The following is an 11081-nucleotide window of genomic DNA, read 5'->3' as shown; positions in this document are numbered from 1 at the left end:
CATTGATGTGGCATAATTGCGAAACATGTTTAGTCCCTTGTTTGAGCCGAATCTGGGTTTAACATGATTTGTGGAGCTCCCTCTGGTGTTGTGATCGTGGTATTCACTGATCTTTGGGAAGTATTTTGACATGTACATGGGTACCTTGGTCGCGTAGTGCATCTTGTAGACCAGGCCCATTGCAAGTTGCTGTACTCTGTCGTCTACTCTAAGCCATCCTAGGTTGTCAAAGTGGGCAGGGGTGGGTTCTAGGAGTCAGGTCAAGCAGTAGTCTGACTAGCTTGTTTTGAGATGTTTGTAATGAGCGCAGTTTCCTCATTTTAACTGTTTTCATTCCACATGGATGAAGTAAGTGATGTGTCATGTTCGTTTGACCACCATCGTAGCTCATCATATACGAAATGGACACTACTGAACTGGATCTCAAATTCAAGTTAAAGTTCTTTATTTGTCAAATACACAATACAGGGGCATTGCAGGTAATGACATAATTGTGTTCCGAGCTGACTCAACAGTGCACAATTAAGAAACAATGAATACAAGAATGGTAACAATAGGTAGTAGTAAGATACAATGAGATAAGATTAAATAAAAGTTAATTATTTACAGAAAGTATCTTGCATATACGTGTATGTACATGTTAAAGTGCAGAGTGCGTCTATGCATGTGTGTGTGCGTGTTCAAGGGTCTCATTAGAGGCCACGTTTATAAACGGTGACTTTAGGAGCCTTCCATGTGTTTATGTAAATTAATGAAGGTATTGATTAGACAGCAGAAAAGTGAATATTTGGTTGATATATTCAGAATCAGGTCTATTTGCGACCTTGTAGTAATATACTGTATTTAGTGTATTATAGTCTCACCCATTGATGTTCTATCTGATCAGATTTTACTTGAAACACCACAGATGTATGTTTGAATAAAACACTTCAAATTCAATGACAATTGCGATCATTAATTGTATGTCCTGTGTGGAGGAATTAATGATGAAAGAAAGCAAATGTTTGACAGAGGAAGGTTGTAAACAGGAGGGTTAATAAACATATAACTGCCTTCTACATGATGAGACTGTGTAGGTGATGTTTAAATGCAACGAGGCAAGTATCACAAATAGAATCTCAGAATTGTCACTGCTGTGCAGAACATGCAGTAATAGGAGATTAATAAATAGGAGATACAGCGTATTTTCAGGGGTAAAAGAGAGTGGTACAGAGATATTTTCTGTATCTCTGTACCACTCTCTTTTACATCGCAGCATCCTCAGGTGAAATAGTTAAGAGTCTTAACTATTTCACTTGAGGATGCTGCGATGTAAAGGGGCATCATTTTGTTTTCAAAGGTGGGGGGGACACATTTGGGGGCGTGGTCCGGCAAAAATGGTGAACATTTAGAATTTTTTGACAATGTGTAGTAAATGCAAGCATATGAGACTTGCTTTTTTCATGACCTGTAAATGTCCCCACAGCCTTCCTCCAATTTCTGAATCCAGCAGAAGCAAATGGTGGATCAGTGTATTTCGCCAGGTAAGACTTCTTAAGTTGAAATGCGTTTGCACAATAAAAGCACAGGACTCCTCCCACAGTATGACTGTAGTGAATCCAAGAAAATGCTTTAAACCATTTCTCTTGGAAACATAGAGTTTTGTTTGCCAATTCCTGAACTGGTATTTCTTTTGGATTGGGCTGATATGGCTCAGTTATCTGCTCTTGCTCTCCTCTTCCATCTTGTTCTCCTTTATTGCCTGAGCATCCATTGACCTCTGCCTGCTGCTGATCCAGCTATGGTAAACATAAACAAAAAGTGGAATATCTGTGAGCCATTTCTAATGTTTTACAATAATAATTATAATAATTACAATAATGACAAAGATTGTTGCCAAATAACCTACTTTATGCTACTCCCTCCTCATTGTGAGTCCCTGACCGAACTCACTGCTTAGAACTATACACAGTAAAATACTTATTCTGTTAAGACATTATTGTTACTTACATCATTTCTGTCATTCAGTGATGGTGGGAGTGGCAAGCTTGTAAATGCAAGCTTAGTAACTGCAAGCTTATGAGACTTGCTTTTTTCATGACCTGTAAATCTCTCCACAGCCTTTCTCCAATTTCTGAATCCAGCAGAAACAAATGCTGGATCAGTGTATTTCGCCAGGGAAGACTTCTTAAGTAGAAATGCTTTTGCACAATAAAAGCACAGGACTCCTCTCACAGTATGACTGTAGTGAATCCAAGAAAATACTTTAAACCATTTCTCTTGGAAACGTAGAGTTTTGTTTGCCAGTTCTTGAACTGGTATTTCGTTTGGATTGGGCTGATATGGCTCAGTTATCTGCTCTTGCTCTCCTCTTCCATCTTGTTCTCCTTTATTGCCTGAGCATCCATTGACCTCTGCCTGCTGCTGATCCAGCTATGGTAAACATAAACAAAAAGTGGAATATCTGTGAGCCATTTCTAATGTTTTACAATAATAATAATAATAATAATAATAATAATAATAATAATAATAATAATAATAATAATAATGACAAAAGATTGTTGCCAAATAACCTGCTTTATGCTACTCCCTCCTCATTGTGAGTCCCTGATCGAACTCACTGCTTAGAACTATACACAGTAAAATACTTATTATGTTACTTACATCATTGCTGTCATTCAGTGATGGTGGGATTGGCAACTGCTGTGCATCCACTGGCACTGTTTGTGTACTTTTAGTAGGCGTAGCAGTTTCATCTCCCTGCTGAATAAACAAAACAAAAAAGAGAGAAAACATTAGAACATATTCCCATTAGTCATTACTGAATGGTTTTGTATCTTGTTTGCAAATTCAGATTAAAGACAGCAGATTTAAGCAGCATATGAACAGACCAAGGCTAGCAAGGCTAGTCATTACTGAATGATTTTATTATTATTCTTACAATGTGATTGCGTGGCAAATACATTTTACTTTGGACTTGTTATGATAGCAGAAGAATCTGCATTGTTGTCAGTACAAGATTAATCAGTGAATCACATTGAATTAAAACATGATTATTTCTTGCTGGTGGACTCTGTAAACACGCATTTGTCATGTCTCATGATTTTTGTACCACGATTACTTTCAAGAGAAACAAACAGGCAAATAGCCAATCTGGACAAATACATTAGGCCTATATTAATAAAGAAAAAAATAAAAGCTGTTCAAATGCTGTTACTTGCCTTCTTGTTGAAATAGTTTCGTGGTGGAAGTGGGAGTGGCATCTGGGCGTCCACTGCTGTCACTGCTGCTGGTTTAGCTCTAGGAGGCGTAGCAAAACTAAGTTTGCTTTGAACGAGTATCTTCCTCCTCTTGGGCGGTGGTGACCGTTGCATTATTGCGTTGCATGCAGGTACTGTAGAACACAGCAGTACTGCCTGTTGCCAAATGCTCTGTTTATACAGTGTATATGAGGACGTGTTTGAACACACCTTGACGACCTGAGCTATAAATTAATTGTTATGCAAAGACGAGTAGCCAAGTGGTTACTTTGCGGCACGATTAGTCGCATTTTTGTGTGCAGGCTTACCTGGTCGGTCTGTTTGAGGACACCTGTGCGCCATCCACGCCAAGAGGGTGACCATCATGCCCAAAGACATCCAGCTGGCCCGCCGCATCCGTGGAGAGCGAGCTTAAAGCTGTTGACGAGTTGTTCCCCTAAAGGCTCTTTTAAGAGCCACCTCAATAATCATGAATGAGCCCAGTTTCCTTATTTTAACTATGTTTTGATTCCACGTGGATGAAGTTAGTGCATGTCATGTTTGACCACCATCGTATATATTCAGATTCAGTTGGCCTTTTCTCTGATCTAATTAATAGTTCAATCGATTACACTATGGTCAGTTTTATTCCCCCTGTTGCGCCAGCTGTTATTATTATGACTTGTATGCTTTATTACTAACTAACTTGTGCCTATTATTACTATTGACATGTAATTGAAACAATTGTATTTATTGCTAAGCTTTCCGTCTGGGCTTTAATCGACAGCACGCAGCAGTTTGACAATATAGGCGAGTCTTGTTACAGGCATAAAACAAGTCTCTCCCAAAAGGAAAGTTACATTGTACCTTCCCTTTTTTTTTTTTTTAATCTTCATAAAAGTAACTGTAGATTTAATTCATCATGAGCTACATAAAGCCTTCCTCAGAAGTGGTAATCTTCCACAGAAGACGAGGTAACACATATCATGCCGACGCCAGCAATGACTGTGTTTACCAGCACTGAGAAAGTACAAGTTTATAACCAAAAGCATGACACCAGATGCCTTGTTTTACTGCCAGTCCCTCACCAGGCAGCTCGACTCACCGGGGAACGAGTACTGACTGGATTATAATGACATTTAAACCATTTAAAAAACAAAATACTGAGACAAGTTGCTGCTCACTGCACCATGTGACGACGGAAAGGAGAGCGTTGGAACGTGTCCAAACTAACCACGGCTCTCCAGATGGTTTTATTCTAATGGAACATGCTTGTGCTAACTGACCCATTAGGTGTTCGATTTCAACTATGTTCCCACGTTTGTATTTTAGCCCGTTTTGGCGAGAAGAAAACACAAGTAGCAGAGCTTTTCAGCTGCAGAGTTGTAGACAGGGTGGGTTGAGTCTGCATGGCTCTCATGTAGTATTTAAGACCAGCCCCCTGTCCCAGCTCCACTACCATTTACATTTACATTTACATTTAGTCATTTAGCTGACGCTTTTATCCAAAGCGACTTACAAGTTCTGTGCGACAAGACAGCAAGAAGGGTATAACTCTATCAGCTGAGTAACAATGTTCATCAAAGTGTTGCGTGTTACAGTGTAGGTTAGTTTATTAGGACAAGTGCATGACATTAAGGTTAGTCGGGGTTAGATTTTTTTTTTTTTTTTTTTTTTATCATTTCAGATAATGGTTGAAGAAGTGAGTCTTTAGTCGACGGCGAAAGATTGGACGGGATTCGGCTGTCCTAACTGGGATGGGTAGTTCATTCCACCATTGTGGGGCAAGGACTGAGAATAGGCGGCTTCTCTTTGATGACCCTCCGGGAGCTTGGATAGGAGTAGATCTGAGGCGGCCAGAAGACGCAGAGCGTAGGGGTCTTGAGGGTGTGTAGTTAGAGACCATTGACCGGAGGTAGGCGGGAGCAGTTCCCTTTGCCGCACGGTATGCTAGGTCGAGGGCCTTGAAGCGGATACGTGCAGCAATGGGGAGCCAGTGCAGGTCCCTAAGAAGTGGGGTGACATGGGCTGACTTCGGTAGGTTTGAGATCAGGCGGGCCGCTGCATTTTGAATGAGTTGAAGAGGCTTGGTGGCAGTGGCCGGGAGGCCAGCTAGCAGTGCGTTGCAGTAGTCGAGGCGGGAGATGACTGTTGATTGGACGAGTCAGCTCGGACTATTTCTTGCATTTCGTGTTGATCAGACGATAGAAGAGAACTATGGCAGAAGTCGCTCCAGCCGCTGCCCCTCCGGCTAAAGTCCCCAGGAAGAAAGCTGCCTCCAAGCCGAAGAAGGCATCAGGTCCCAGCGCCGCAGAACTCGTCCTCGAGGCGGTATCTGCCTCTAAAGAGAGGAGCGGCGTGTCCCTGGCTGCGGTAAAGAAGGCTCTGGCTGCCGGTGGCTACGACGTGGAGAAGAATAATTCACGTGTGAAGACCGCTGTGAAGAGCTTGGTGTTAAAGGGCACTCTTGTCCAGCTCAAGGGTACCGGTGCCTCCGGCTCCTTCAAAATCAACAAGGCTGAAGCCAAGAAGCCCGTCAAGAAAGCAGCTCCGAAAGTTAAGAAGGCGCCAGTGAAGAAACCTGCTGCTGCTAAGAAGGTTGTGGCTAAAAAGTCTCCAAAGGCAAAGAAGCCTGCAGTCAAAGCCAAGAGCCCCAAGAAGGTGAGCCCCAAGAAGGTGGCAGCCAAGAGCCCCAAGAAGGTCGCAGCCAAGAGCCCCAAGAAGGTGGCAGCCAAGAGCCCCAAGAAGGCCGTGAAGAAGCCCACAGCCAAGAAAGCCCCCGCGAAGAAGGCTGTCAAGCCCAAAGCCGCGAAACCCACAAGGACAGCAGCCAAGAGGAAGTGAAGGTCTTAAGCTTTACTGTCTAAAACACACAAAAGGCTCTTTTTAGAGCCAACCACTGATCCCTGAAATGGCACATTCCCTCGTATAAATGCATTGTTTAATGGTGGATAGAAGCAAATCTACTAATGCTTATGTTTTGTGTCCTCCCCAATATTGGTTAACTTCTAGTCGGTTGAATTAATAGTTAATATCCTATACTCTAGGTCAAGGATATGTTATCCTTACTGTTCAAACTCTGATGCCTATACTACTGCCTTGCACTAATCACTACCGACCTCATTATGTTCTACCCATGTAACTTGTGTGATGGCATGTACAATAATGCATGTATAATATACATAGTATATATATCCACTTCTGTCTGAAAACATCTGCATATCATATACTATATATATCCCTTAACTTACTATCACAGTGTCTTTATAACTAACACTGTACATACACATCTGATCAGCATTATTACTCAGTATACTCATTTATATATACTCCAGTTTAATCCTATTGCACTTTACTGTTACACTTGTACTCTAGTTAGACACCAATTTATTTTCGTTGTACTATACTTGTGCTGTATAATGACAATTCATTTTTTAATATAATCTCATCTAATAGTGAAATTAAAACACTCATTTGGCTAGAACGCTCTCAATGACAAATGTACATGTCAACAGGATATAAGGAGTCAAACAAGGCAATCATGGTGGTAGAAGCAAAACTTTTCTCCACATAAATATTCTATATGGAATTCCAAAAAATATATACAAAAACTAAAGCTAGTTTCAATAACAATCTTGATCTAGAAAAGCAGCTTTTAACAGGCAGCATTGCTGCATTATTTTGAATAACTGATAACTGATAACTGATAACTGTCCATAGCTCCATTGCTGTCTTGTATACTGTTAGAATTGCATAGCTGTAGTTTGGACAATAATAATGGAGAAAGTAAAACACATGATCATAGTATTAATTATGATATATACTGTACCGCAGTACAGTAACTTCTAAGTCAGTTAAATTATAGTGAAATTAACACTCATTTAGCTGGGGTACCACCTGGAACCCTCTCAAAGACCCCTGACTGTCTTTTTTAAAGATTAAAATGTATTGTCATCATACAGGGCAAGTACAGTACAACAAAAATAACTTGAGTGCAAATACAAAAGTAAAGTGCAATATACAATGTATAAGTGATTAAACTGGAGTACATGTATAAATTAGTACTAGTGCTAATCAGACATAATACAATTTTGGTTTCAATATCAATATTCTAGAAAAGCAGGTTGTAACAGGAAGCATCACTGCATTATTTTTTTAATGACTGTGATTTAGTCCAGAACTCCATTGCTGTCTTGTAGTTCTGTTATAATTTAGAAAGTGAGTCATTATTATACATACTTCATATTGGGAAAACTTCTAGTCAGTTAAATAATAGTTAAAGTTAATAGTGCCTATACCTGATTGCCTATACTCTAGGATATGTTATCCATGCTGTTCAAACTCCTGCATTTCACTGTCTACAACTGCCTTACACACCTACCTCAAACTATATTCTGCATAAGATAAGATATTCCTTTATTGATCCCCTTGGGGAAATTCAGGCATCATAGCAGCATGGGGGGGGGGGGGTACAGGTAGTAAAAAAACAACACAGGCAGTGTAAACAATTAGGTCAATTTGGTCAATATAATTTACTATCTAACTAGCTGAAGAAAATATTCACATTATTCACAGTGTCACATAAGGTGCAGTATGCATAGGGTAGTGTTATAATTTACTATCTACTGAGTATACATTATTCACAGTATCACAGTATCCACTGAAATATACATTATTCACAGTATCACAGTATCCACATAAGGTGCAGTAAGCCTAAGGTAGTGTAGGTTGTCCTCCTTGGGTTCCTATATAAGTCCCAGGTCAATGTCTGGTAGCAGTCGCTGCCCCCTGTTGTGGAGCCTGGAGGCTGCTGGTCGCTGCCCACTGTTGTGGAGCCTGATGGCCGCTGGTATGAAGAACTGTCCGAGGCGGTTAGTTGAGTGTCGGGGGGGAATGAGTCTGTGGCTGAACGAGCTTCTCATCTTGACTAGCTCGTCGTAGAGGGGGTGGTAGGGGTTCTCCATGATGGCAGCCAGCTTCCTTATCATCCCCCTCTCTGCCATCACCTCAAGTCTAGGTAGCTCGACTCCCACCACAGAGCTAGCCTTCCTCACCAGCTTGTTGAGCTTGTTGGTGTCCCTTGAGTTGATGTAGCCTCCCCAGCATGCCACAGCATAGAAGAGGATGCTGGCCACTACAGACTGGTAAAAAGACTGCAGCAGTCTGTTGCACACATTGAAGGACCTGAGTCTCCTCAGGAAGAACAGCCTGCTCTGTCCCATATGTCTGTATGATAGCATGTGCAATAATGCTGCATATATATATATATATATATATATATATATATATATATATATATATATATATATATATATATATATATATATATATATATATATATATATATATATATATATATATATATATATATATATATATATATATATATAATGTGTACTATATCCCCCCCACCCCACCAGCCAACCTCCTCCAATGTACAGTTTTTTCGTCAAATGTATACTCTCTTCTTGTACTGTATGTAAATCTGGTATCTCATAAATGTATAAATGTAGCAGTACTGTCTATCTGTATGTCATGTTATGATGAATTGAAAATGGGGGACCCTGATGTAAACAAGACGAAAGTATTTCTCTGGTCTGCCTCCCCTTAACAATTGTGTGTATTGAGCTGTACTGTATTGTACCCAATACCCATTCTGCTGCATCTGTTAATACAGTTTTCAATCAATCAATCAATCAATCAATCCCTTACCTACTCTTCTAGTTATACCTGTAACACTGATGTACATACATCTGATATACTCCAGTTGAATCACTTTGTCCTTTCATATTGCACTTTACTGTTATATTTGTACTGTTTAGACGCCAACTTATTTTCTTTGTATAACGACAATGGATTTAAACCTATTGAGGAAATGTATAACCATGTCTATTATGATGAGTTAAATGCACTGTCCTCTCCACATACAGTAATTCTGTTTTAGTTTCGACCTGGGATGAACTGATATTATGACTGTCAAATCACCTCCTACTGATTAGTCTTATTCTGAAGTTATTCTATTGTCTCCTAAAGAATAATTATTTTGAGAAAAAATTAGCTTCTACAATAATGACCTTGTTTGACTCCATAAACTCCTATAGTAAAGAGTGAGCGGCAAAAAGAGGTTCAAAACTGTGACTATGCTATTGTCAAACATTATATGGATAAACATGCTGACAGTTCCATTTCTTTTACAGCTCTAGGAATTGAACATGCATCCCTCAAGCCTCGAAGAGGGGATAGAGAGAGAGAGCACTGAATCAACTAGAGCAGGGGTGGCCAACCAGTCAGAGACTAAGAGCCACAAAAAAATGACTGTGGTACCACAAAGAGCCACACCATATACCAGCGTTTCTCAACCTTTTTTTTCAGTCACGGCACCCTTCATGTGTTTATAGGTCTCACCCTCTGGCCTCTGAAGTTGCTAATGTCTTTTTTATTTGGGCCTCACAGGGTTAAAAGTACCCTGTGAGACCCACGGTTGCAAAATTACAAAATCACTTTTAGCCATTTAAAAAAAATAATGTTTATTTAAAAAATGTTAAAGGGGAACTATTTTACTATTTCTTTCACTATTTGGGCACTTTTACACAATTCCTGTGAGTCTATGGAACACCTAGGTTTTTTTCAAAAAAAATGCATTGTTTTGTATTTCTAATCAAGTACTAAAAACCGCATTTTTCTACCTCAAGATCTTAAGCCGTTTTGAGGCTGGGCTCCAACCACTGTGTGGCCTGGTGCCAACTGCCACATCAACTGCCACATTATTATGCAGCTGAGAAATCTCTGACATCACAGATATGCACATTTTCAGATGACTCAGTTCAGTGAGGGTGAATATTGTGAGAGGAGAATTGGAAGAATTCGCCAATATGAGAATTAGAGACATATATCCTATTAATATAAGTCCACATAGCTAAGAAACAATGGTAAACACTGAAAAAAGCCGTTTATAAGATAGTTCCCCTTTAAGCACATGTATAGTCAATTGGTCCTGTTGTTCAGCCTCACAATGCTATTTGATAGTAAATGTGTTTATATGTCCCACCCTCTGGCCTCTGAAGTTGCTAATTTCTTTTTAATTTGGGCCTCACAGGGTTAACCTCTTAAGCCCGAGATATACAGTAAAAGTGTATATTTTCAGCATTATGTTTGTTTACCAATTATTTTAACTGTTATTAGTGAAATATAAGATTATAGAAATCTCAGGGCATTGAGTCGGAAACCGGCGCATATTGACAGGAGGAAGTGGCACAGCCAAAAGTGAGTGTAGTCTTTTGAAGGAAGAGACTCAGGGCTTTCAAATTTCGAAAAACGACCCTACCCAGCTCACACCAGCCCCTGTCAATCATCTGACTTCTGGATTTACTTTTTAATTTCTCTTATTTTTTGGGATTATCTCCCACAAACCTGAACGTTATTGCCATAAAACAGAACGCAGTTAGTTTCTCTACCTTTCTGTGAACGTCTTGCAAAAAACGGTGTTGCAATATGATGAAAAATGGTGGAGAAATTTACATTATAAAAAAGATGGCAGAATTCAGTACTGTATCTACAAAACCTTCTGTTTAATCATCTTCCCTTTATTCATTTGCTTAGATTTTTCAGGTCTGGTCAATTTTAGCATGGTGTTATTTACAGTCAAAGATTTTTTTTTTTTTTTAAATAGAATTTATATTCTCCTTTGGTTCATTACAATTTACTCAAGCCTAGTAACAGACACACTATTTCTGACACTGATCCATATATGTCCCTAGATTCAGATACCAAGAACATGCAAATGGACCATTTAAAAAAAAATTGTAAATGTTTATTCTACGTCCTTATGGAATGAGTGACATAAAAAAAAAAAAAAGTAAAAAA

General features: G+C 39.5%; 1 protein-coding gene across 1 annotated transcript; it reads left to right on the top strand.

Annotated features, from left to right (window-relative positions):
• Window positions 1-5435: 5435 nt before the first annotated feature.
• LOC311230851 (histone H1-like) lies at window positions 5436-6062 on the top strand (the record flags this gene model as incomplete). Its single annotated transcript, XM_084317240.1, has 1 exon — window positions 5436-6062. One exon carries the CDS (start codon window positions 5436-5438, stop codon window positions 6060-6062), a length of 627 nt encoding a protein of 208 aa, XP_084173366.1.
• Between the last annotated feature and the right edge of the window lie 5019 nt (window positions 6063-11081).

This window comes from Notolepis coatsorum (genome assembly GCF_963971535.1).
Source record: "Notolepis coatsorum genome assembly, chromosome: 6".
Lineage (NCBI taxonomy): Eukaryota > Metazoa > Chordata > Actinopteri > Aulopiformes > Paralepididae > Notolepis > Notolepis coatsorum.
This window is presented reverse-complemented; position numbering and strand designations above follow the sequence as displayed.